General features: G+C 55.2%; 1 protein-coding gene and 1 long non-coding RNA gene across 3 annotated transcripts in view; one reads left to right on the top strand and one right to left on the bottom strand.

Moving 5' to 3' along the window:
• Positions 1–1,640: 1,640 nt before the first annotated feature.
• On the top strand, positions 1,641–26,743 carry LOC105463859 (CD177 molecule). The gene is made up of 17 exons (XM_071086996.1): positions 1,641–1,749; positions 1,837–1,977; positions 2,192–2,377; positions 3,861–3,983; positions 4,192–4,308; positions 8,123–8,263; positions 8,478–8,663; positions 10,239–10,361; positions 10,569–10,685; positions 14,500–14,640; positions 14,855–15,040; positions 16,592–16,714; positions 16,923–17,039; positions 21,461–21,601; positions 22,294–22,479; positions 22,596–22,730; positions 26,253–26,743. The coding sequence occupies exons 1-17, from the start codon at positions 1,698–1,700 to the stop codon at positions 26,483–26,485; spliced, it is 2,448 nt and encodes an 815-aa protein (XP_070943097.1). The 5' UTR covers positions 1,641–1,697; the 3' UTR covers positions 26,486–26,743.
• The window catches only part of LOC105463861 (uncharacterized), a 128,250-nt gene continuing 128,027 nt past the window's right edge, over positions 26,660–26,882 (bottom strand). For both annotated transcript variants that reach the window (XR_011617605.1, XR_976573.2), the window contains one exon: positions 26,660–26,794. This is a non-coding gene — a long non-coding RNA (uncharacterized lncRNA). The remainder of the gene's footprint in view (positions 26,795–26,882) is intronic.

Below are 26,882 nucleotides of genomic sequence, written 5' to 3'. Positions count from 1 at the left end.
TCAAGACCAGCCTAGGCAACATAGTGAGACCGTATCTCTGCAAAAAATACAAAAAATAGCTAGACATGGTGGTGCGCACCTGTAGTCCCAGGTACTGGGGAGGCTGAGTTGGGAGGGTTACTTGAGTCCAGAAGATGGAGGCTGTAGTGAGCTGCAGTGAGCTACGATTGCACCACTGTACTCCAGCATAGGTGAAAGCAAGACTCTGTTTCTAAAAAAAAAAAAAAAATAAATTACTGGACATGTACTATATGCCATGTAGGTGGTGGAGACATAGCAGGAGATTTGACAAATACTTCCCTGTCTGTGTGGCAAATATTAAACTTGCAATAAACTTGCAAAGACAAAGATAAAATTTATAGAGATGTCAAAAATAAACATATAATTGCAAGTTACATTCATTTCTCTTTCTCTGCTATTCCTGCCCTCGCCTTCCCTCTTCTGCTTCTCCTCTCTCCATCACAGACACTCCAACATCCCTCTGCAGTCACTGACAGATAACCCTGGTTCCTTCCTGTCTGCCTCCTCCCAGTGTGTTACAGCTGATTTGTACAGCCCTGGAAAGAGCAATGGTTAAATAGCTAGGGATTTCATCAGCCCGGTTGGTAAACTGTTGGTAGCTTAAAATCAGACATGCTATGAATATTTACACCAGAGAAATAGGCCAACACTACGAGGCAGAATTTGTGGGTATTGTTTTTCTGTAAGTTTTTCAGCACACCACTGCTCTGCCATTGGCTTCCAGCAAATAGATGTTGCATTTTTCAAATATATCCTAATTCTTTCATAGATATTCAGTCTACACTCCACCTCTGGCCAAGTCTTTCCTGATGGTAGGAAATTGGGGACTTTCCTGATGGTAGGAAATTGGGGACTATGTTGTACTGTGAGGGTAGAGAATAGAAGAGAAAGCATGAGAGAAAAGCATGAAAAGGAGAATCAAAAGAAAAGCAATATGGGAAGGAAAGAGAAAGAACAGAGAAGTGGGAAGCCAGTGGAGGGTAGAAACTAAGCCAGAAGACAGGGGGACGAGCCTATGGCCACTGCACAGCGTCCCCAGACGTAGTTGGGTCATTTCCTCATCTGGGGTACAGACGTGGCCAGGGAGCCCATGAGAAATGAGGAAACTGCCTTCCCGAACTACTGGAGAACCAGGGAGGGGTGGCGATCCACACAGCAGGCCTCAGGAGGAAAGAGGGCTGGGAGTCTGGACCAGGGGGACCCTAGGGTCAAGATGCCATAGTTTCTAATTGTGGAGGGCCTGGGGATTGGGACTCCTGGGTCTGAGGGAGGAGGGACTGGGGTCCTGGACTCCTGGGTCTGAGGGAGGAGGGACGGAGGGCCTGGACTCCTGGGTCTGAAGGAGGAGGGACTGGGGGCCTGGACTCCTGGGTCTGAGGGAGGAGGGACTGGGGGCCTGGACTCCTGGGTCTGAAGGAGGAGGGGCTGAGGGGCTGGGGGTCCTGGACCCTCCATCTGAGGGAGGATGAGCTGGGGGCCTGAACCCCAAGGTCTGAGGAAGAAAGGGGGTCCCTGATAGGCCGGTGGGGCAGTCGAGACTTGGGGTGGGGCCCAGGCCTCCATTTGGCAAGGCCCTCCCCTCCCCACCGTTTCCTGGGCTGGCTGCTTAAGGGCTGGTATAAAGGACTTGTTTCCTGTTGAAAAAGCAGAAAGAGATTACCAGCCACAGACGGGTCATGAGCCCGGTGTTACTGCTGGCCCTCCTGGGGGTCACCTTCCCACTGCCAGGTGAGTGATGACCCTAGCCTAGAGGGGACTTCCCTGGAGGCTGGGCAAGGGAACCCTGCTGAGATGGATTTGCTCTTGCCACTCCAGGAGTGCAGGCGCTGCTCTGCCAGTCTGGGACAGGTTACGACGTGTGGAATGTGTCCCAGTTGCCCCTGCACTGGACCCCTAAGGAGATCAGCTGTGACAGCGGCTTGGGGTGCCAGGACACCATGGTGCTCATTGAGAGCGGTGAGAAGGCCCTGGGGTGCAGAGACCCCGCCCTGTTCCCTCAGTCCCTTGATCCCTGTGCAGTGACTTGGGAGCCACCCCTCCGGGAGGAGAGACTCCTAGGGTCCCAGTGATCCCCTTTCCAGCCTCTCAGCCTACCCAATGTAGCAGCGTCTCCCTCCAGGACCCTGGAGGCCTGACCTCCATCCTCGCTCGCCTCCCTCTCTCGGTCCAGGACCCCAAGTGGGCTTCGTGCTCTCCAAGGGCTGCACAGAGGCCAAGGACCAGGAGCCCCGCGTCACTGAGCACCGGATGGGCCCCGGCCTCTCCGTGCTCTCCTACACCTATGTGTGCCGCCACAAGGACTTCTGCAACAACCTAGTCACCACTGCCCCGCTCTGGACCCCGCAGCCCCCAGCAGGTGCCTGCCTAAGGGTCGGAGGAGAGGGAGGGGCTATCAGGAGGGGTTCTACTGAGCACAGAGGGGCTGCTATGGAGTCCCTCCCACCCTCACTGGCTGTCCTGCCCCTCGCTGGCTCCATCCCTCCCCTGACTGCTCCCTGGACACCGGCCCACCCGGCTCCCTTTCCCTCCCTCTCCACTCACTCCTGATCCCTCCCACCCACCTCTGCCACCCAGGACTCCCCGCACCCCTCCTCTTCTAAGAGCAAATAGGACGGATTTCTGATAAGAAATCACCATTAACTGGGTCATCCTGCATTCTTTTTTTTTTTTTTTTTATTCTGTTGCGTTTGGTTCAAGAAGTTCTCCTGCAGGTTTTTTGCTATTTCCTCTTCCTAAGGGAGACTGAATTGACACTTTCCACTTTCCTTGTCTGGTGTTATAAAGAGTCTGGGGAGATGTTTGCACTTCTTTTATTGGAATAGCTTGTGAACACAGAAGTCTCCTGTTTTTGGAGGTTTAGTAGCCCTTGCAGGTGAAGGCACTGGCTCCTTCCAGGGCATCCCCTCCTTCCCTTGACCAATGAGTCTGCTTCTGTGTCTCCCCTCGGAAGGTCAGACTTTGTTGAATGTTTCAGACGTGACCATATCTGAGTCTATATCAGGCCTCAGCAGGCCCCTCCTCCACACTGCCTACCCCCGCGTCCCCCCAAGAACTCTTTCCTTCCTTCCTTCCTTCCTTCCTTCCTTCCTTCCTTCCTTCCTTCCTTCCCTCCCTCCCATCTCTCTCTCTGTCTCTCTCTTTCTTTCTTTCTTTCTTTCTTTCTTTCTTTCTTTCTTTCTTTCTTTCTTTCTTTCTTTCTTTCTTTCTTTCTCTCTCTCTCTCTCTCTCTCTCTCTCTCTCTCTCTCTCTTTCTTTCTTTCTTTCTCTCCTCTCTCTCTCTCTCTCTTTCTTTCTTCTTCTTCTTCTTTTTTTTTTTTTCATAGTCTCGCTGTGTTGACCAGGCTGGAGTGCAGCGGTGCAATCTTGGCTCACTGCAACCTCCGATTCCCGGGTTCAAGCGATTCTCCTGCGTCAGCCTCCCAAGTAGCTGGGACTAGAGGTGCCAGCCACCAAGCCCAGCTAATTTTTGTATTTTTAGTAGAGACAGGGTTTTACTATGTTGGCCAGGCTCGTCTTAAACTCCTGACCTCGTGATCCGCCTGCCTCGGCCTCCCATAGTGCTGGGATTACAGGCGAGACCCACCACGCCCAGTCAAGACTACTTTCTGTACCCAGTCCTGGTGCCTCTATCCAGACCTCCTGTTCTCTCTCCCTTCCTCTTTCATTGGTTACACTTTATTTTCCCACATCTAGATCTCATGATAGGAGCTGCAGAAGGCCCCTTTGGGAAGACTGAGCAGGTTGACTCCTGAGGCCAGCAAAAGTGGGGTGCAGAGAAGGTATCTGATCAAATCCAGTGCCCTCTCAGTGCCCCCTCACTCTGTCTGTCACTTCCTTAGAGCCAGGATCCTTGAGGTGCCCAGTCTGCTTGTCTACGGAAGGCTGTCCGGAGGGGACGACAGAAGAGATGTGCCCCAAGGGGACCACGCACTGTTATAATGGCCTCCTCAGGCTCAGGGGAGGTAAGCCTGGGACATCGGGATCCCTGAGGGGACTGAACGCGAAGGTCTGGGGACTGAGATCTTAGTCTCTGGGGAGTGAGGGTGAGCTGAGGCGAGGCATGAGACCCAGAGGAGGGTGGGCCTGGCTTCCTGGAGCTATGCCTGCCTCTGAGCGTTGAGTGGTCCTCAGGCAGCATCACTGACTCTCCCTCGCTCCCCCTTTCTGCAGGAGGCATCTTCTCCAATCTGAGAGTCCAGGGATGCTTGCCCCAGCCAGGTTGCAACCTGCTCAACGGGACACAGGAAATTGGGCCCGTGCGCATGACTGAGAACTGCAATACGAAAGGTGAGCCCCGCCCCTAGGCTGTGCCCTGCACTGCAGCCTCGGGCACGATGCCACATGCGGCATCCAGAGCCATCACACCAAAGCCAGTAGGAGGAAGGTCAAGGGTGCAGGGTGGGCTGCTTGGCATGAGACTTTAGGCAACAGTGAGTGCTGGGGCCCCTGCTGGCTCTCATGCTGCTGAGAGCGACTAGTTGCTTCAATTTCTCTGTCTCCACACCCCTGGCCTTGCATAACCCTAGGTCTCCCACTTCCCTAGGCCACCGTAGCCTCTCTGCCACCCTCACCAGCCCCTGTCCTGCCCATGGTGCTGGAGTGCCCCAGCAGCCTTGCCTGCACAGGAGAGAACATCAGAGAGAAAATCAAGGGCACTTCAGGTGTGACAGAGAAAGCAAGAGTTAAACGAGGACACTGAGAGGGTCCCCCCTTCCCCATTTAGGTACTGCCATGGAAGAGAGTGCCAGGGAATGTCTCCATAAGAAGGGCTCCAAGGCAATGGGAAGCCATGCTGGGGAGGCTGGGGTCTTACATGGATCCCAGCTTCCCTCCTAGGAGCAAAGTCTTTCCCTACCCGTGCCTCTGTTTCCTTGTCTGCCCCCATCAAGCTACCCCTTAGAGTTTAGAGGAGGGAGTTGTGTGAGTTCCGCACACCTTCCTCTGTGTATTTGGCTGTTTCTCCCTGGCTAGGCTGGGAGCCCGAGGCCAGGGACTTGGTATCACTGGCACCAGGGTTTCCAGCCTTGGGTAGCTCAGGAGCTGGCTCAGGAAGGGTACCAGGAGGTGTTTGTTCAAGTGAAGACGTGCAAAGCCCCCTAATGAGTCAGACCCTGTTTCTACCTGAAGGGCCTCCAGGACTAGGAGGGGGAGGTGCCACAGACACAGATAGTCACAGCTTGAGGTGGTCAGGGCTGTTGCAAATGGGGATATGGGGCCTCGGGCAGCTCAGAGGAGGAGGAAACTGATGTTGTTGGGGTAGAGAGTAAGGAGGGCTTTACAGAGGAGGTGGCCTGTGAACTGTGTGTTAAAGCTTATTGGTAGAAGAGGAAGAGGACATTGGTGGCAGAGGGAACAGCTTATTGGTAGAAGAGGAAGAGGACATTGGTGGCAGAGGGAACAGTGTGTAGCAGCTGCATAGGCCTGGAGGTGGGAGTGAGCCTGCTGTTTTCAAGAAGAGTCCATCACTCCACCTGAGAAGGACTCATCAAGATGAGGGGGTACAGCTGGGATTGGGGGTGATTAGAAGTTTTCTAGGTGGACAAGGTGGGTGTGGGGTCGAGGAGGGAGCCGCCCCAAGCCAAAGGCACAGCAGATGTGAGGCTGAGGAGGAAATGACTTGGCATGCCTTCGGAATGGATACTGGTGGTGGCGAGAGAGGTATGTGGGAACCTGGTGGTTGCTCAAATACCTGAAAAGCCAGACTCAGGGGTGGACCATCTCCTGAAGGCAGGGGAGCCATGGAAGGGGAGCAGGGAGGGGCAGGGTCTGAGCCATTTATCTTTCCTTTTGACTGATGCTGGTGTTAACGGTCTGGCCCTGGTCTCTGGGACCAGGTGACACTGATAATCTAGAGGGTATTTCAGAAACAAATCAGATGCAACACATGCCACACACAGCCCACGATAAGCAAAGCAGACACCAATGCATCACACCATGCAACATACACACCACACATCACATACCACACACACACTCCCCCATATCCCTGACATACCACATATGAAACACAAATCACACACAGAGCGTACAATATGCACAACACACACAAATGCATCACACAATTGCACAATTACTCTGTGTACATGTAGTGTGTATGTGGCATACACACTACATGTCAGGCACCACATACACTCCCTCTCAACACATCAGACATGCAACACGGGGCAAGATTTCTAGGGTGCACAACCTGTACAAATGGAGTGAGGGCTCTGCTCTTGTGTTCCCCTTTTCATTCATGAATGCATTCATTCATTCAATAAATATTTATTGAGGCTGGGGCTTGGTGGCTCATGCTTCTACTTCTAGCACTTTGGGAGGCCAAGGAGGGAGGATAACCTGAGCCCAGGAGTTCAAGACCAGCCTGGGCAACATAGTGAGACCATATCTCTACAAACATACAAAAATGAGCCAGACATGCTGGTGTACACCTGTAGTCCCAGGTACTGGGGAGGCTGAGTTGGGAGGGTTGCTTGAGTCCAGGAGATGGAGGCTGTAGGGAGCTGCAGTGAACTATGATTGCACCACTGTACTCCAGCATAGGTGAGAGCAAGACTCTGTTTCTAAAAAAATAAAAAAAAGTAAATAAATTATTGAGCATGTACTATATGCCGTGTAGTTGGTGGAGACATAGCAGGAGATACAACAAATACTTCCCTGTCTGTGTGGCAAATATTAAACTTGCAATAAACCTTGCAAAGACAAATAAAGATAAAATTTGTAGAGATGTCAAAAATAAACATATAATTGCAAGTCACATCCATTTCTCTTTCTCTGCTATTCCTGCTCTCTGCTTCCCTCTTCTGCTTCTCCCTTCTCCGTCACAGACACTCCAACATCCCTCTGTAGTCACTGACAGATAACCCTGGTTCCTTCAGGTCTTCCTCCTCCTCCCCAGTGTGTTACAGCTGATTTGTACAGCCCTGGAAAGAGCAATGGTTAAATAGCTAGGGATTTCATCAGCCTGGTTGGTAAACTGTTGGTAGCTTAAAATCAGACATGCTATGAGTATTTACACCAGAGAAATAGGCCAACACTACGAGGCAGAATTTGTGGGTATTGTTTTTCTGTAAGTTTTTCAGCACACCACTGCTCTGCCATTGGCTTCCAGCAAATAGATGTTGCATTTTTCAAATATATCCTAATTCTTTCATAGATATTCAGTCTACACTCCACCTCTGGCCAAGTCTTTCCTGATGGTAGGAAATTGGGGACTTTCCTGATGGTAGGAAATTGGGGACTATGTTGTACTGTGAGGGTAGAGAATAGAAGAGAAAGCATGAGAGAAAAGCATGAAAAGGAGAATCAAAAGAAAAGCAATATGGGAAGGAAAGAAAAAACAGAGAAGTGGGAAGCCAGTGGAGGGTAGAAACTAGGCTGAAAGACATGGGGACAAGCCGATGGCCACTGCACAGCGTCCCCAGAGGTAGTTGGGTCATTTCCGCAGCTGGGGTACAGAGGTGGCCAGGGAGCCCATGAGAAATGAGGAAACTGCCTTCCCAAACTACTGGAGAACCAGGGTGGGGGTGGCGATCCACACAGCTGGCCTGAGGAGGAAAGAGGGCTGGGAGTCTGGACCAGGGGGACCCTAGGGTCAAGATGCCACAGTTTCTAATCGTGGAAGGCCTGGGGGTCTGGACTCCTGGGTCTGAGGGAGGAGGGGCTGGGGATCTGGACCACTGGGTCTGAACCCCTGGGTCTGAAGGAGGAGGAGCTGAGGGGCTGGGGGTCCTGGACCCTCCATCTGAGGGAGGACGGACTGCGGGCCTGGACCCGAAGGTCTGAGGGAGAAAGGGGGTCCCTGATAGGCCGGTGGGGCAGTGGAGACTTGGGGTGGGGCCCAGACCTCCATTTAGCAAGGCCCTCCCCTCCCCACCCTTTCCTGGGCTGGCTGCTTAAGGGCTGGTATAAAGGACTTGTTTCCTGGTGAAAAAACAGAAAGAGATTATCAGCCACAAACGGGTGATGAGCCCGTTGTTACTGTTGGCCCTCCTGGGGGTCACCTTCCCACTGCCAGGTGAGTGATGACCCTAGCCTAGAGCGGACCTCCCTGAAGGCCGGGCAAGGGAACCCTGCTGAGATGGATTTGCTCTTGCCACTCCAGGAGTGCAGGAACTGCTCTGCCAGTTTGGGACACTTCAGGAGGTGTGGAATGTGTCCCAGCTACCCGTGCACTGGACCCCTAAGGAGATCAGCTGTGACAGCGGCTTGGGGTGCCAGGACACGTTGGTGCTCATTGAGAGCGGTGAGAAGGCCCTGGGGTGCAGAGACCCCGCCCTGTTCCCTCAGTCCCTTGATCCCTGTGCAGTGACTTGGGAGCCACCCCTCTGGGAGGAGCGACTCCTAGGGTCCCGGTGATCCCCTTTCCAGCCTCTCAGCCTACCCAATGTAGCAGCGTCTCCCTCCAGGACCCTGGAGGCCTGACCTCCATCCTCGCTTGCCTCCCTCTCTCGGTCCAGGACCCCAAGTGAGCTTGGTGCTCTCCAAGGGCTGCACCGAGGCCAAGGACCAGGAGCCCCGCGTCACTGAGCACCGGATGGGCCCCGGCCTCTCCGTGCTCTCCTACACCTATGTGTGCCGCCACAAGGACTTCTGCAACAACCTAGTGACCACTGCCCCGCTTTGGACCCCGCAGCTCCCAGCAGGTGCCTGCCCGAGGGTCGGAGGAGAGGGAGGGGCTGTCAGGAGAGGTTCCAGTGAGCACAGAGGGGCTGTTATGGAGTCCCTCCCACCCTCACTGGCTGTCCTGCCCCTCGCTGGCTCCATCCCTCCCCTGACTGCTCCCTGGCCACCCCCCCCATCCTTTTCCCTTTCCCTCCCTCTCCACTCACTCCTGATCCCTCCCACCCACCTCTGCCACCCAGGACTCCCCGCACCCCTCCTCTTCTAAGAGCAGACAGGACGGGTTTCTGATATGAAATCACCATTAACTGGGTCATCCTGCATTCATTTTTTTTTTTTTTTTTTTTATTCTGTTGCGTTTGGTTCAAGAAGTTCTCCTGCAGGTTTTTTGCTATTTCCTCGTCCTAAGGGAGACTGAATTGAAACTTTCCACTTTCCTTGTCTGGTGTTATAAAGAGTCTGGGGAGATGTTTGCACTTCTTTTATTGGAATAGCTTGTGAACACAGAAGTCTCCTGTTCTTGGAGGTTTAGCAGCCCTTGCAGGTGAAGGCACTGGCTCGTTCCAGGGCATCCCCTCCTTCCCTTGACCAGTGAGTCTGCTTCTGTGTCTCCCCTTAGAAGGCCAGACTTTGATGAAAGGTTCAGACTTGACCATGTCTGAGTCTATATCAGGCCTCAGCAGGCCCCTCCTCCACCCCGCTTCCCCCCAAGAACTCGTTCTTTCTCCTTCCTTCCTTCCTTCCTTCCTTCCTTCCTTCCTTCCTTCCTTCCTTCCTTCCTTCCTTCCTTCCTTCCTTCCTTCCTTCCTTCTTTTCTTTCTTTCTCTTTCTTCTTTGTTTCTTTCTTTCTTTTCCTTTCTTTTCCTTCCTTCCTTCCTTCCTTCCTTCCTTCCTTCCTTTCTTTCTTTCTTTCTTTCTTTCTTTCTTTCTTTCTTTCTTTCTTTCTTTCTTTCTTTCTTTCTTTCTTTCTTTCTTTCTTTCTTTCTTTCTTTCTTTCTTCTCTCTCTCTTTCTTTCTTTCTTGTCTTTCTGCTTTCTTTTCTTTCTTCTTTCTTCTTCTTCTTCTTTTTTTTTTCATAGTCTCGCTGTGTTGACCAGGCTGGAGTGCAGCGGTGCAATCTTGGCTCACTGCAACCTCCGATTCCCGGGTTCAAGCGATTCTCCTGCATCAGCCTCCCAAGTAGCTGGGACTAGAGGCGCCAGCCAGCACGCCCAACTAATTTTTCTATTTTTAATAGAGACAGGGTTTTACTATGTTGGCCAGGCTCGTCTTAAACTCCTGACCTCGTGATCCGCCTGCCTCGGCCTCCCAAAGTGCTGGGATTACAGGCGAGACCCACCACGCCCAGCCAAGACCACTTTCTGTACCCAGTCCTGGTGCCTCTATCCAGACCTCCTGTTCTCTCTCCCTTCCTCTTTCATTGGTTACATTTCTTTATTTTCCCACATCTAGATCTCATGATAGGAGCTGCAGAAGGCCCCTTTGGGAAGACTGAGCAGGTAGACTCCTGAGGCCAGCAAAAGTGGGGTGCAGAGAAGGTATCTGATCAAATCCAGTGCCCTCTCAGTGCCCCCTCACTCTGTCTGTCACTTCCTTAGAGCCAGGATCCTTGAGGTGCCCAGTCTGCTTGTCTACGGAAGGCTGTCCGGAGGGGACGACAGAAGAGATGTGCCCCAAGGGGACCACGCACTGTTATAATGGCCTCCTCAGGCTCAGGGGAGGTAAGCCTGGGACATCGGATCCCTGAGGGGACTGAACGCGAAGGTCTGGGGACTGAGATCTTAGTCTCTGGGGAGTGAGGGTGAGCTGAGGCGAGGCATGAGACCCAGAGGAGGGTGGGCCTGGCTTCCTGGAGCTATGCCTGCCTCTGAGCGTTGAGTGGTCCTCAGGCAGCATCACTGACTCTCCCTCGCTCCCCCTTTCTGCAGGAGGCATCTTCTCCAATCTGAGAGTCCAGGGATGCTTGCCCCAGCCAGGTTGCAACCTGCTCAACGGGACACAGGAAATTGGGCCCGTGCGCATGACTGAGAACTGCAATACGAAAGGTGAGCCCCGCCCCTAGGCTGTGCCCTGCACTGCAGCCTCGGGCACGATGCCACATGCGGCATCCAGAGCCATCACACCAAAGCCAGTAGGAGGAAGGTCAAGGGTGCAGGGTGGGCTGCTTGGCATGAGACTTTAGGCAACAGTGAGTGCTGGGGCCCCTGCTGGCTCTCATGCTGCTGAGAGCGACTAGTTGCTTCAATTTCTCTGTCTCCACACCCCTGGCCTTGCATAACCCTAGGTCTCCCACTTCCCTAGGCCACCGTAGCCTCTCTGCCACCCTCACCAGCCCCTGTCCTGCCCATGGTGCTGGAGTGCCCCAGCAGCCTTGCCTGCACAGGAGAGAACATCAGAGAGAAAATCAAGGGCACTTCAGGTGTGACAGAGAAAGCAAGAGTTAAACGAGGACACTGAGAGGGTCCCCCCTTCCCCATTTAGGTACTGCCATGGAAGAGAGTGCCAGGGAATGTCTCCATAAGAAGGGCTCCAAGGCAATGGGAAGCCATGCTGGGGAGGCTGGGGTCTTACATGGATCCCAGCTTCCCTCCTAGGAGCAAAGTCTTTCCCTACCCGTGCCTCTGTTTCCTTGTCTGCCCCCATCAAGCTACCCCTTAGAGTTTAGAGGAGGGAGTTGTGTGAGTTCCGCACACCTTCCTCTGTGTATTTGGCTGTTTCTCCCTGGCTAGGCTGGGAGCCCGAGGCCAGGGACTTGGTATCACTGGCACCAGGGTTTCCAGCCTTGGGTAGCTCAGGAGCTGGCTCAGGAAGGGTACCAGGAGGTGTTTGCTCAAGTGAAGACGTGCAAAGCCCCCTAATGAGTCAGACCCTGTTTCTACCTGAAGGGCCTCCAGGACTAGGAGGGGGAGGTGCCACAGACACAGATAGTCACAGCTTGAGGTGGTCAGGGCTGTTGCAAATGGGGATATGGGGCCTCGGGCAGCTCAGAGGAGGAGGAAACTGATGTTGTTGGGGTAGAGAGTAAGGAGGGCTTTACAGAGGAGGTGGCCTGTGAACTGTGTGTTAAAGCTTATTGGTAGAAGAGGAAGAGGACATTGGTGGCAGAGGGAACAGCTTATTGGTAGAAGAGGAAGAGGACATTGGTGGCAGAGGGAACAGTGTGTAGCAGCTGCATAGGCCTGGAGGTGGGAGTGAGCCTGCTGTTTTCAAGAAGAGTCCATCACTCCACCTGAGAAGGACTCATCAAGATGAGGGGGTACAGCTGGGATTGGGGGTGATTAGAAGTTTTCTAGGTGGACAAGGTGGGTGTGGGGTCGAGGAGGGAGCCGCCCCAAGCCAAAGGCACAGCAGATGTGAGGCTGAGGAGGAAATGACTTGGCATGCCTTCGGAATGGATACTGGTGGTGGCGAGAGAGGTATGTGGGAACCTGGTGGTTGCTCAAATACCTGAAAAGCCAGACTCAGGGGTGGACCATCTCCTGAAGGCAGGGGAGCCATGGAAGGGGAGCAGGGAGGGGCAGGGTCTGAGCCATTTATCTTTCCTTTTGACTGATGCTGGTGTTAACGGTCTGGCCCTGGTCTCTGGGACCAGGTGACACTGATAATCTAGAGGGTATTTCAGAAACAAATCAGATGCAACACATGCCACACACAGCCCACGATAAGCAAAGCAGACACCAATGCATCACACCATGCAACATACACACCACACATCACATACCACACACACACTCCCCCATATCCCTGACATACCACATATGAAACACAAATCACACACAGAGCGTACAATATGCACAACACACACAAATGCATCACACAATTGCACAATTACTCTGTGTACATGTAGTGTGTATGTGGCATACACACTACATGTCAGGCACCACATACACTCCCTCTCAACACATCAGACATGCAACACGGGGCAAGATTTCTAGGGTGCACAACCTGTACAAATGGAGTGAGGGCTCTGCTCTTGTGTTCCCCTTTTCATTCATGAATGCATTCATTCATTCAATAAATATTTATTGAGGCTGGGGCTTGGTGGCTCATGCTTCTACTTCTAGCACTTTGGGAGGCCAAGAAGGGAGGATAACCTGAGCCCAGGAGTTCAAGACCAGCCTGGGCAACATAGTGAGACCATATCTCTACAAACATACAAAAATGAGCCAGACATGCTGGTGTACACCTGTAGTCCCAGGTACTGGGGAGGCTGAGTTGGGAGGGTTGCTTGAGTCCAGGAGATGGAGGCTGTAGGGAGCTGCAGTGAACTATGATTGCACCACTGTACTCCAGCATAGGTGAGAGCAAGACTCTGTTTCTAAAAAAATAAAAAAAAGTAAATAAATTATTGAGCATGTACTATATGCCGTGTAGTTGGTGGAGACATAGCAGGAGATACAACAAATACTTCCCTGTCTGTGTGGCAAATATTAAACTTGCAATAAACCTTGCAAAGACAAATAAAGATAAAATTTGTAGAGATGTCAAAAATAAACATATAATTGCAAGTCACATCCATTTCTCTTTCTCTGCTATTCCTGCTCTCTGCTTCCCTCTTCTGCTTCTCCCTTCTCCGTCACAGACACTCCAACATCCCTCTGTAGTCACTGACAGATAACCCTGGTTCCTTCAGGTCTTCCTCCTCCTCCCCAGTGTGTTACAGCTGATTTGTACAGCCCTGGAAAGAGCAATGGTTAAATAGCTAGGGATTTCATCAGCCTGGTTGGTAAACTGTTGGTAGCTTAAAATCAGACATGCTATGAGTATTTACACCAGAGAAATAGGCCAACACTACGAGGCAGAATTTGTGGGTATTGTTTTTCTGTAAGTTTTTCAGCACACCACTGCTCTGCCATTGGCTTCCAGCAAATAGATGTTGCATTTTTCAAATATATCCTAATTCTTTCATAGATATTCAGTCTACACTCCACCTCTGGCCAAGTCTTTCCTGATGGTAGGAAATTGGGGACTTTCCTGATGGTAGGAAATTGGGGACTATGTTGTACTGTGAGGGTAGAGAATAGAAGAGAAAGCATGAGAGAAAAGCATGAAAAGGAGAATCAAAAGAAAAGCAATATGGGAAGGAAAGAAAAAACAGAGAAGTGGGAAGCCAGTGGAGGGTAGAAACTAGGCTGAAAGACATGGGGACAAGCCGATGGCCACTGCACAGCGTCCCCAGAGGTAGTTGGGTCATTTCCGCAGCTGGGGTACAGAGGTGGCCAGGGAGCCCATGAGAAATGAGGAAACTGCCTTCCCAAACTACTGGAGAACCAGGGTGGGGGTGGCGATCCACACAGCTGGCCTGAGGAGGAAAGAGGGCTGGGAGTCTGGACCAGGGGGACCCTAGGGTCAAGATGCCACAGTTTCTAATCGTGGAAGGCCTGGGGGTCTGGACTCCTGGGTCTGAGGGAGGAGGGGCTGGGGATCTGGACCACTGGGTCTGAACCCCTGGGTCTGAAGGAGGAGGAGCTGAGGGGCTGGGGGTCCTGGACCCTCCATCTGAGGGAGGACGGACTGCGGGCCTGGACCCGAAGGTCTGAGGGAGAAAGGGGGTCCCTGATAGGCCGGTGGGGCAGTGGAGACTTGGGGTGGGGCCCAGACCTCCATTTAGCAAGGCCCTCCCCTCCCCACCCTTTCCTGGGCTGGCTGCTTAAGGGCTGGTATAGAGGACTTGTTTCCTGGTGAAAAAACAGAAAGAGATTATCAGCCACAAACGGGTGATGAGCCCGTTGTTACTGTTGGCCCTCCTGGGGGTCACCTTCCCACTGCCAGGTGAGTGATGACCCTAGCCTAGAGCGGACCTCCCTGAAGGCCGGGCAAGGGAACCCTGCTGAGATGGATTTGCTCTTGCCACTCCAGGAGTGCAGGAACTGCTCTGCCAGTTTGGGACACTTCAGGAGGTGTGGAATGTGTCCCAGCTACCCGTGCACTGGACCCCTAAGGAGATCAGCTGTGACAGCGGCTTGGGGTGCCAGGACACGTTGGTGCTCATTGAGAGCGGTGAGAAGGCCCTGGGGTGCAGAGACCCCGCCCTGTTCCCTCAGTCCCTTGATCCCTGTGCAGTGACTTGGGAGCCACCCCTCTGGGAGGAGCGACTCCTAGGGTCCCGGTGATCCCCTTTCCAGCCTCTCAGCCTACCCAATGTAGCAGCGTCTCCCTCCAGGACCCTGGAGGCCTGACCTCCATCCTCGCTTGCCTCCCTCTCTCGGTCCAGGACCCCAAGTGAGCTTGGTGCTCTCCAAGGGCTGCACCGAGGCCAAGGACCAGGAGCCCCGCGTCACTGAGCACCGGATGGGCCCCGGCCTCTCCGTGCTCTCCTACACCTATGTGTGCCGCCACAAGGACTTCTGCAACAACCTAGTGACCACTGCCCCGCTTTGGACCCCGCAGCTCCCAGCAGGTGCCTGCCCGAGGGTCGGAGGAGAGGGAGGGGCTGTCAGGAGAGGTTCCGGTGAGCACAGAGGGGCTGTTATGGAGTCCCTCCCACCCTCACTGGCTGTCCTGCCCCTCGCTGGCTCCATCCCTCCCCTGACTGCTCCCTGGCCACCCCCCCCATCCTTTTCCCTTTCCCTCCCTCTCCACTCACTCCTGATCCCTCCCACCCACCTCTGCCACCCAGGACTCCCCGCACCCCTCCTCTTCTAAGAGCAGACAGGACGGGTTTCTGATATGAAATCACCATTAACTGGGTCATCCTGCATTCATTTTTTTTTTTTTTTTTTAATTCTGTTGCGTTTGGTTCAAGAAGTTCTCCTGCAGGTTTTTTGCTATTTCCTCGTCCTAAGGGAGACTGAATTGAAACTTTCCACTTTCCTTGTCTGGTGTTATAAAGAGTCTGGGGAGATGTTTGCACTTCTTTTATTGGAATAGCTTGTGAACACAGAAGTCTCCTGTTCTTGGAGGTTTAGCAGCCCTTGCAGGTGAAGGCACTGGCTCGTTCCAGGGCATCCCCTCCTTCCCTTGACCAGTGAGTCTGCTTCTGTGTCTCCCCTTAGAAGGCCAGACTTTGATGAAAGGTTCAGACTTGACCATGTCTGAGTCTATATCAGGCCTCAGCAGGCCCCTCCTCCACCCCGCTTCCCCCCAAGAACTCGTTCTTTCTCCTTCCTTCCTTCCTTCCTTCCTTCCTTCCTTCCTTCCTTCCTTCCTTCCTTCCTTCCTTCCTTCCTTCCTTTCTTTCTTTCTCTTTCTTCTTTCTTTCTTTTCCTTCCTTTCTTTCTTTTCTTTTCTTTTCTTTTCTTTTCTTTTCTTTTCTTTTCTTTTCTTTTCTTTTCTTTTCCTTTCTTTCTTTCTTTCTTTCTTTCTTTCTTTCTTTCTTTCTTTCTTTCTTTCTTTCTTTCTTTCTTTCTTTCTTTCTTTCTTTCTTTCTTTCTCTTTCTTTCTGCTTTCTTTTCTTTCTTCTTTCTTCTTCTTCTTCTTTTTTTTTTTTTCATAGTCTCGCTGTGTTGACCAGGCTGGAGTGCAGCGGTGCAATCTTGGCTCACTGCAACCTCCGATTCCCGGGTTCAAGCGATTCTCCTGCATCAGCCTCCCAAGTAGCTGGGACTAGAGGCGCCAGCCACCACGCCCAACTAATTTTTCTATTTTTAGTAGAGACAGGGTTTTACTATGTTGGCCAGGCTCGTCTTAAACTCCTGACCTCGTGATCCGCCTGCCTCAGCCTCCCAAAGTGCTGGGATTACAGGCGAGACCCACCACGCCCAGCCAAGACTACTTTCTGTACCCAGTCCTGGTGCCTCTATCCAGACCTCCTGTTCTTTCTCCCTTCCTCTTTCATTGGTTACACTTTATTTTCCCACATCTAGATCTCATGATAGGAGCTGCAGAAGGCCCCTTTGGGAAGACTGAGCAGGTTGACTCCTGAGGCCAGCAAAAGTGGGGTGCACAGAAGGTATCTGATCAAATCCAGTGCCCTCTCAGTGCCCCCTCACTCTGTCTGTCACTTCCTTAGAGCCAGGATCCTTGAGGTGCCCAGTCTGCTTGTCTACGGAAGGCTGTCCGGAGGGGACGACAGAAGAGATGTGCCCCAAGGGGACCACGCACTGTTATAATGGCCTCCTCAGGCTCAGGGGAGGTAAGCCTGGGACATCGGGATCCCTGAGGGGACTGAACGCGAAGGTCTGGGGACTGAGATCTTAGTCTCTGGGGAGTGAGGGTGAGCTGAGGCGAGGCATGAGACCCAGAGGAGGGTGGGCCTGGCTTCCTGGAGCTATGCCTGCCTCTGAGCGTTGAGTGGTCCTCAGGCAGCATCACTGACTCTCCCTCGCTCCCCCTTTCTGCAGGAGGCATCTTCTCCAATCTGAGAGTCCAGGGATGCTTGCCCCAGCCAGGTTGCAACCTGCTCAACGGGACACAGGAAATTGGGCCCGTGCGCATGACTGAGAACTGCAATACGAAAGGTGAGCCCCGCCCCTAGGCTGTGCCCTGCACTGCAGCCTCGGGCACGATGCCACATGCGGCATCCAGAGCCATCACACCAAAGCCAGTAGGAGGAAGGTCAAGGGTGCAGGGTGGGCTGCTTGGCATGAGACTTTAGGCAACAGTGAGTGCTGGGGCCCCTGCTGGCTCTCATGCTGCTGAGAGCGACTGGTTGCTTCAATTTCTCTGTCTCCACACCCCTGGCCTTGCATAACCCTAGGTCTCCCACTTCCCTAGGCCACCGTAGCCTCTCTGCCACCCTCACCAGCCCCTGTCCTGCCCATGGTGCTGGAGTGCCCCAGCAGCCTTGCCTGCACAGGAGAGAACATCAGAGAGAAAATCAAGGGCACTTCAGGTGTGACAGAGAAAGCAAGAGTTAAACGAGGACACTGAGAGGGCCCCCCTTCCCCATTTAGGTACTGCCATGGAAGAGAGTGCCAGGGAATGTCTCCATAAGAAGGGCTCCAAGGCAACGGGAAGCCATGCTGGGGAGGCCGGGATCTTACATGGATCCCAGCTTCCCTCCTAGGAGCAAAGTCTTTCCCTACCCGTGCCTCTGTTTCCTTGTCTGCCCCCATCAAGCTACCCCTTAGAGTTTAGAGGAGGGAGTTGTGTGAGTTCCGCACACCTTCCTCTGTGTATTTGGCTGTTTCTCCCTGGCTAGGCTGGGAGCCCGAGGCCAGGGACTTGGTATCACTGGCACCAGGGTTTCCAGCCTTGGGTAGCTCAGGAGCCGGCTCAGGAAGGGTACCAGGAGGTGTTTGCTCAAGTGAAGACGTGCAAAGCCCCCTAATGAGTCAGACCCTGTTTCTACCTGAAGGGCCTCCAGGACTAGGAGGGGGAGGTGCCACAGACACAGATAGTCACAGCTTGAGGTGATCAGGGCTGTTGCAAATGGGGATGTGGGGCCTGGGGCAGCTCAGAGGAGGAAGATACTGATGTTGTTGGGGTAGAGAGTAAGGAGGGCTTTACAGAGGAGGTGGCCTGTGAACTGTGTGTTAAAGATGACCTACAGCTTATTGGTAGAAGAGGAAGAGGACATTGGTGGCAGAGGGAACAGTGTGTAGCAGCTGCATAGGCCTGGAGGTGGGAGTGAGCCTGCTGTTTTCAAGAAGAGTCCATCACTCCACCTGAGAAGGACTCATCAAGATGAGGGGGTACAGCTGGGATTGGGGGTGATTAGAAGTTTTCCAGTTGGACAAGGTGGGTATGGGGTCGAGGAGGGAGCTGCCCCAAGCCAAAGGCACAGCAGGTGTGAGGCTGAGGAGGAAATGATTTGGCATGCCTTTGGAATGGATACTGGTGGGGGCGGGAGAGGTAAGTGGGAACCTGGTGGTCGCTCAAGTACCTGAAAAGCCAGACTCAGGGGTGGACGGTCTCCTGAAGGCAGGGGAGCCATTTAAGATTGTGGCGCAGGGAAGGGCAGGGTCTGAGCCATTTATCTTTCCTTTTGACTGATGCTGGTGTTAAGGGTCTGGCCCTGGTCTCTGGGACCAGGTGACACTGATAATCCAGAAGGCATTTCAGAAACAAATCAGATGCAACATATGCCACACACGCAGCCCACAATAAGTACAGGAGACACCAAAGCATCACACCATGCCACATACACACCACACATCACATACCACACACACTCCCCCATACCCCTGACATACCACATATGAAACACAAATCACGCACAGAGCGTACAATATGCACAACACACACAAATGCATCACAGAATTGCACAATTACTCTGTGTACATGTAGTGTGTATGTGGCATCCACACTACATGTCAGGCACCACACACACTCCCTCTCAACATATTGGACATGCAACACAGACTACACACAACACACAATACACACAACACACCTGGTATGTCACGCACACCACATGCAAACAAAACACAGATAGACAGAACACACACCACACCAAACACACAAAACAAACATACCACATACATCACACACAGTATGTCTATACATGCATGCATCACACAAACATACCATGAACACACTACACACCCCATACAACCACACCCACACACATGTACTACACACTTACACATACCAGACACCCCTGCACACATCATGCATGCACCCCCATACCTTATGCACACACACTACACACACACACACCACATGCAAACAAAACAGAACACCATGCCAAACACACAAAAACACATACCACATACATCACACATAGTATGTCTGCACATGCATGCACCACACAAAAATACCATGAACACACCACACACCCCATACAACCACACCCCTCACATGTATACTACACACTCACACACAGCACACACATCTGCAGACATCACGCATGCACCCTCACACCCCGTGTGCACACACTACACAAACACACACACCACATAAAACACAGCTATTACGTACAAATCAGTGCTGTTAATACAGATTCATATTCTTTCAACACTGGAGCCAGGTCTTGGAGGCTGTTTTGCCTTCCCTGGTGAAGTGTAGTTCAGCAGCTTAGCAGACAGTGAGCATCACAAGACCAGGCATCAGAAACTGGGGGAACAACAAGATGTTGGGGACCAAGTGTGGGAGAGAAGAGGCTCCAGGGTGATAGAACCGCTTATAAGAAGCCACAGCAGTGGGAGGGCTGGGTGCAAGGACACAGGTTACTAAAAGGGGCCATGGCAGCAGCCCCTTGTGAAGAACCAAGAAGCCCTGGGCAGATAAGGCCCTGGCTGCCCCTAGAGGAGCTGGGCAGCGGTCCCAGTGAGAGAGCAGGGAAGAGCCCGCGTCTGAATCAGGGACACGTGGGTCCCAGGCCCTGCTCTGCCGCTGAAACAGCTTTCCAGCCTCAGCTTCACATGAGGATCAGAAGTCTCCATATCTCATGGAACGTCTTTCCCTGGATGTGGGGAAGAGGAGGGGATGGTTGCAGACAGGGGGCGGAAGCAGATGCAAAGGCCTTGAGGTGGGTGAGTGCCTGCCAGAAGCACCTGTGCAGAGCAGAGTGATGGAGGGAGCAGAGTAGGACACCTGCATGGAGCGGGGAGGTGGCCGCATCTTATCAGGCCTCCTGGGCCATTGGAAGGGCTTAGAATTTTATTCTCCAGAATGGGGAACTCCTGGAGTCTTCGGAGCGGAGGAGTGACATGAACTGACTTAGGTTTACCCAGCCTCCCTCTGCCTGGTGGGCAGAGAATGCAGCAAGGGGAAGAGGGGCAGGCAGGCACAGGGAGAGCCCCGGGAGTCAGGTGGGAGCCAAGGGGGGTTGGCCTGGGTGGAAGCAGCAGAGGTGGTGACGTGAGGTTGGGTTTTGAAGATTTTCTGCAGCTCAAGCCAGTAGAATTTCTTGAGGAACACAACATGGGAGAGAAAGGGAGTGGTCAAGGACAACACCAACCTTTTCAGCTAGGCCGGCAGAGATGAGCCACCACAGGTATAAGTAGGGGAGATGGGAGTGGGGAGAGAAGGGTGGGCGAAGAGAGCAGGAGCCATGATTTTGATTTTGTCATCTGTGAAGCATGCAAATGAGCAGCCCTCTGGGGTGGCATCCGTTCTGCAGGTCGCGTGTGTTGGTGGAAGCTGGGGGCTTAGTCTAAGAGTCCCCGCATCATGGGACAGATGCCCCCTGCTCTGTCATGGCCATGAGGGAAGGCCGGGGGCTGTGGTTTCACACTAGAGCCTTGAGGGCCTCGGGGCCAAGGTAGCCGAGGATGGTCATCAGTACCTGTCTCTGTCCTGCCCTCAACCCCGACCCTGAGGGTCCAGAGTCCCTGAGTTCCCAGCCTACCTCTGCTGCTCACAAGCTGTGTGGCACAGGCGGCTACTGAGCAATCCTGCCTGTTTCCCTTGTTGCAAATGAGGGTGCTGATTGTGATCGCCCCACCTACTGTTGGGGTGCTGTGGGGAAACGAGGCATCCCAGATAAGCTGAGCTCCCTGGGACCTTAGATAGGTGGATCTGTGGGAAGCAGTGACGTCAGCTAGGTGCAGAGGCAGTGCTCAGCGGCAGTGCTCAGCCCACCCTGGCCCTCTGCATCTTTTGTTTGGAACATAGGGCTTTGCAACTGAAAGGTATGAGAAAGGTCTCAGGCTGTCTTCCTTATTGAAATGAGGACCTTAAAGTTCAGATGGGGAAGGAGAGATGGGCAGAGGATAAGGAAGAGCTTCCATTGCTCTCACAGCTGAAGCAAGGAACGACCATTCCCACAGGGCTGTGAGAGGATGTCCCTGCAGATGTTCAAGTAGAAACAGGGGGAACAATGAGGGCGGGGTTTGGACTCCCAAGTCCTTTCTGAATCCGTGGTTGAGGGACTCCGTGGCCTGGTCACCTGGAGTGTGACTCAAGAGCAAGATCACCTTCCCTAGCTGAGGACCTGGAGGGACAGACATGGTCGGTTCCTGGCTTACACAGACCCTGGGTTTCCTCTCCCCAGATTTTCTGACCTGCCATCGGGGGAACTCTTTGCGGAAGGGTGATAACTTGGCTCAAGTACCCATTGGATGGACCGTGTCTAATGCCGTGATGTGCGAGGCGGGCCAGGTGTGTCAGGAGACGCTGCTGCTCATAGATGTAGGTGTGTGGACTGAGGTAGAAGACAAACACTTGTCCCAGGTCCCTGGCAGCTCCCTCCACCCCACTGGATTCTTTCCCCTGAATTTCCTGCTCCGTTTCCTCCACATCTGCAATTTTCAATTCAACTATTCTTCTCTCTGGATCTTAGGTTCCCCTTATGAAAACTGGGGGTGAAGCAGTGAGAATGACGGTGTCTGCCTTTCTGGGTGGGGTGACGATGTATGCGGTAATCCCTGCCCAGGGCGGAGAACCGTGCCAACACTGAGGAATCTCAGTGGCTTCATACAGTCTGGAAATGTTTATCCAGCATTTGTCTTAGGCGCTGCAGATCCAATCCCATCTGTATTCCTGCAGCTTTATATACGATGGAGATCCCAGCTCTGGAGAGAAATCTGGCAAGGAAAAGGAGATAGGAAAAGTGAGGTGAAGGCTACAACATTAAGCTGAGTGTTCAGGGGAGACTCATGGAGAAGGTGACGTTTGAGTGAGAACTGGGAGGAGGCAGAGCTTCGGGGAGGACACAGGCCCTGGCCTCCGTCTTTGCCCCATGCTAAACATGACCCATGCAGTTGTGATCAGGGCATTCACCCTCTGCCTGAGGGGTATTGTGGAGGGCAGGGAGTCCAGTTCTGGAGCCCCTGTTGCCCTGGGAGCTGTCCAGTCCCCCAGCCCAGCTTTCCCTCTCACCCTTAGGACGCACATCGACCCTGGTGTGGAGCAAAGGCTGCAGCGCTGTTGGGGCTCAAAATTCCCAGAAGACCTCCATCCACTCAGCCCCTCCTGGGGTGCTCGTGGCCTCCTATGCCCACTTCTGCTCCTCAGACCTGTGCAATGGTGCCAGCAGCAGCAGCGTCCTGCTGAACTCCCTCCCTCCTCAAGGTATGGGATCCAGGGCCATGGAGAAATGAGGCCCAGACACACAGACACTCTGGTCCAAGGTGGGCGGCTGCTCTGAGCACAAAGTCACGTACCCCCACCTTCTCTCTGCTCCCCAGGTGCCCCTGAGCCAGGAGACCAGCAGTGTCTTACCTGTGTGCAGCCCTTGGGAACCTGCTCAAGTGACTCCCCAGTAAAGACCTGCCCCAGGGGCACCACTCATTGTTATGATGGGTACATTAGTCTCTCAGGAGGTGAGTGCTGCAAGCAGGGCCCCAAGGATGAAGGTGCTGGTGTCCTGGGCTCCTGGGACTGCGGGAGGAGGAATTTGGGGCTCTGGGCTCTTGGGTTTCAGGGAGGAGGGGCTGGGCCTGGACTCCTGGTCTGAGGGAGGAGGCGGTGGGGGCCTGGGCTCCTGGGTCTGAGGGAGGAGGGACTCAGGGCCTGGACTCCTGGGTCTGAGGCAGGAGGGGCTGGGCCTGGACTCCTGGTCTGAGAGAGGAGGGGCTGGGGGCCTGGACTCCTGGGTCTGAGGGAGGAGGGACTTGGGGCCTGGACTCCTGGGTCTGAGGGAAGAGGGGGTGGGGGCCTGGGCTCCTGGGTCTGAGGGTGGAGGGGGTGGGGGCCTATACTCCTGGGTCTGAGGGAGGAGGGGGTGGTGTCTGGGCTCCTGGGTCTCAGGGAAGAGGGGGTGGGGGCCTGGACTCCTGGGTCTAAGGGAGGAGGGGGTGGGGGCTTGGGCTCCTGGGTCTGAGGGAGGAGGGACTCAGGGCCTGGACTCCTGGGTCTGAGGGTGGAGGGGGTGGGGGCCTGGGCTCCTGGGTCTGAGGGAGGAGGGACTCAGGGCCTGGGCTCCTGGGTCTGAGGGAGGAGGGGCTGGGCGTGGACTCCTGGTCTGAGGGAGAAGGGGGTTGGGGCCTGGGCTCTTGGGTCTGAGGGAGGAGGGGATGAGCCTGGACTCCTGGTCTGAGGGAGGAGGGCCTGGGCCTGGACTCCTGGTCTGAGGGAGGAGGGGGTGGGGGCCTGGACTTCTGGGTCTAAGGGAGGAGGGGGTGGGGGCTTGGGCTCCTGGGTCTGAGGGAGGAGGGACTCAGGGCCTTGACTCCTGGGTCTCAGGGAGGAGGGGGTGGGCCTGGATTCCTGGTCTGAGGGAGGAGGGGGTCGGGGCCTGGACTCCTGGGTCTGAGGGAGGAGGGGCTGGACCTGGATTCCTGGTCTGAGGGAGGAGGGGGTCCAGGCCTGGACTCCTGGGTCTGAGGGTGGAGGGGGTGGGGGCCTGGGCTCCAGGGTCTGAGGGAGGAGGGACTCAGGGCCTGGACTCCTGGTCTGAGGGAGGAGGGGGTCCAGGCCTGGACTCCTGGGTCTGAGGCAGGAGGGGGTGGGGGCCTGGGCTCCTGGGTCTGAGGGAGGAGGGACTCAGGGCGTAGACTACTGGGTCTGAGGGAGGAGGGGGTGGGGGCCTGGGCTCCTGGGTCTGAGGGAGGAAGGGGTGGGGGCGTGGGCTCCTGGGTCTGAGGGAGGAGGGGCTGGGCCTGGACTCCTGGTCTGAGGGAGGAGGGGCTGGGGGCCTGGACTCCTGGGTCTGAGGGAGGAAGGGGTGGGGGGCCTGTGCTCCTGGGTCTGAGGGTGGAGGGGGTAGGGGCTTGGGCTCCTGGGTCTGAGGGAGGAGGGACTCAGGGCCTCCGCTCCTGGGTCTGAGGGAGGAGGGGCTGGGGGCCTGGACTCCTGGGTCTGAGGGAGGAGGGGCTGGGCGTGGACTCCTGGTCTGAGGGAGGAGGGGGTCGGGGCCTGGGCTCTTGGGTCTGAGGGAGAAGGGGGTTGGGGCCTGGACTCCTGGGTCTGAGGGAGGAGGGGATGAGCCTGGACTCCTGGTCTGAGGGAGGAGGGCCTGGGCCTGGACTCCTGGTCTGAGGGAGGAGGGGGTGGGGGCCTGGACTTCTGGGTCTAAAGGAGGAGAGGGTGGGGGCTTGGGCTCCTGGGTCTGAGGGAGGAGGGGGTGGGGGCCTGGACTCCTGGGTCTGAGGGAGGAGGGGCTGGGCCTGGATTCCTGGTCTGAGGGAGGAGGCGGTCCAGGCCTGGACTCCTGGGTCTGAGGGTGGAGGGGGTGGGGGCCTGGGCTCCAGGGTCTGAGGGAGGAGGGACTCAGGGCCTGGACTCCTGGTCTGAGGGAGGAGGGGGTCCAGGCCTGGACTCCTGGGTCTGAGGCAGGAGGGGGTAGGGGCCTGGGCTCCTGGGTCTGAGGGAGGAGGGACTCAGGGCCTGGACTCCTGGTCTGAGGGAGGAGGGGTTGGGGGCCTGGGCTCCTGGTCTGATGGAGGAGGGACTCAGGGCCTGGACTCCTGGTCTGAGGGAGGAGGGTTGGGGGCCTGGGCTCCTGGGTGTGAGGGAGGAGGGACTCAGGGCCTGAACTCCTGGGTCTGAGGGAGGAGGGGGTGGAGGCCTGGGCTCCTGGGTCTAAGGGAGGAAGGACTCAGGGCTTGGGCTCCTGGGTCTGAGGGAGGAGGGGCTGGGCGTGGACTCCTGGTCTGAGGGAGGAGGGGGTCGGGGCCTGGGCTCTTGGGTCTGAGGGAGAAGGGGGTTGGGGCCTGGACTCCTGGGTCTGAGGGAGGAGGGGATGAGCCTGGACTCCTGGTCTGAGGGAGGAGGGCCTGGGCCTGGACTCCTGGTCTGAGGGAGGAGGGGGTGGGGGCCTGGACTTCTGGGTCTAAGGGAGGAGGGGGTGGGGGCTTGGGCTCCTGGGTCTGAGGGAGGAGGGGGTGGGGGCCTGGACTCCTGGGTCTGAGGGAGGAGGGGCTGGGCCTGGATTCCTGGTCTGAGGGAGGAGGGGGTCGGGGCCTGGACTCCTGGGTCTGAGGGAGGAGGGGCTGGGCCTGGATTCCTGGTCTGAGGGAGGAGGCGGTCCAGGCCTGGACTCCTGGGTCTGAGGGTGGAGGGGGTGGGGGCCTGGGCTCCAGGGTCTGAGGGAGGAGGGACTCAGGGCCTGGACTCCTGGTCTGAGGGAGGAGGGGGTCCAGGCCTGGACTCCTGGGTCTGAGGCAGGAGGGGGTGGGGGCCTGGGCTCCTGGGTCTGAGGGAGGAGGGACTCAGGGCCTGGACTCCTGGTCTGACGGAGGAGGGACTCAGGGCCTGGACTCCTGGTCTGAGGGAGGAGGGTTGGGGGCCTGGGCTCCTGGGTGTGAGGGAGGAGGGACTCAGGGCCTGAACTCCTGGGTCTGAGGGAGGAGGGGGTGGGGGCCTGGGCTCCTGGGTCTAAGGGAGGAAGGACTCAGGGCTTGGGCTCCTGGGTCTGAGGGAGGAGGGGGTGGGGGCCTGGGCTCCTGGGTCTGAGGCAGGAGGGACTCAGGGCCTGGGCTCCTGGGTCTGAAGGAGGAGGGACTCAGGGCCTGGACTCCTGGGTCTGAGGGAGGAGTGGGTGGGTTCTGGTCTCCTGTGTCTAAGGGAGGAGGGCGTGGGGGCCTGGGCTCCTGGCTCTCAGGGAGGAGAGGCTGGGGCCTGGACTCCTGGGTCTGAGGAGCTGGGCCTCTGGGCTCTTGGGTCTGAGGGAAGAGGGGCTGGGAGTCTGGGCTCCTGGGTTTGAGGGAAGAGGGGCTGGGGTCCTGTACTCCTAGGTCTAAGGGAGGATGGCCTTGGGGTCTAGGCTCCTTGATCTGAGGAGGGAGGACTGGGGCTTGGACTCCTGGGTCTGAGGGAGAAGGGTCTGGGGCCTGGACTCCTGGGTTCACGAATTTGGCTGGGCTGTACTTTGTGTCCTTTCTGATTTGGTCTTCTCCCTCTAGGTGGGGTAACCACCACAATGGGCATTCAGGGCTGTGTGGCCCAACCTTCCAGCTCCTTGTTGAACCACACCAGACAAATCGGGATCTTCTCTGTGCGTGAGAAGGGTGAAGAGGAGCCTCCTGCCCCTCATTCTGAGAGAGGTGGGGCCGGGGGCCTGGAGTCTCTCACTTGGGGGGTGGGGCTGGCACTGGCCCTGGCGCTTTGGTGGGGGGCTCTTTGCCCTTCCTGCTAACTCCATTTCCCCCATGATTCTTCACCCCTGCTGACCACCACACTCAACCGTTCCTCTGACCTCGTAACTTAATGACCTTGGACACCAAATTCTTTTCCCATCCTGCCCATGAATTATCTTCCCCACACACAATCATTCATGTCTACTCACCTAATAGCGACCCTGGGGAGAGCCTGGAGCAGCTGGACTTGTCCTATGGGAGAGGGGACGTTGGAGGAGTGGCTGCATGTATCTGAATAATAAAGACCTTGTCCTTTCTTCCAGTGCTGAGGTTTCTCCATGTGAGGGGACAGCAGGACACCCAGGGATCTAGTGTGGGGGAGGAGAGGAACCTAATGAAAAAATGATCATCCAAAGCCTGCCCTTTATTGGGCTGGTTCATGTCTCCAAACCAGCG

The sequence above is a fragment of the Macaca nemestrina genome, chromosome 20 (assembly GCF_043159975.1).
Source record: "Macaca nemestrina isolate mMacNem1 chromosome 20, mMacNem.hap1, whole genome shotgun sequence".
NCBI classification, from domain to species: Eukaryota; Metazoa; Chordata; class Mammalia; order Primates; family Cercopithecidae; genus Macaca; species Macaca nemestrina.
The sequence above is the reverse complement of the archived record's forward strand: the minus strand, read 5'-3'. Positions and strand labels throughout refer to the sequence as shown.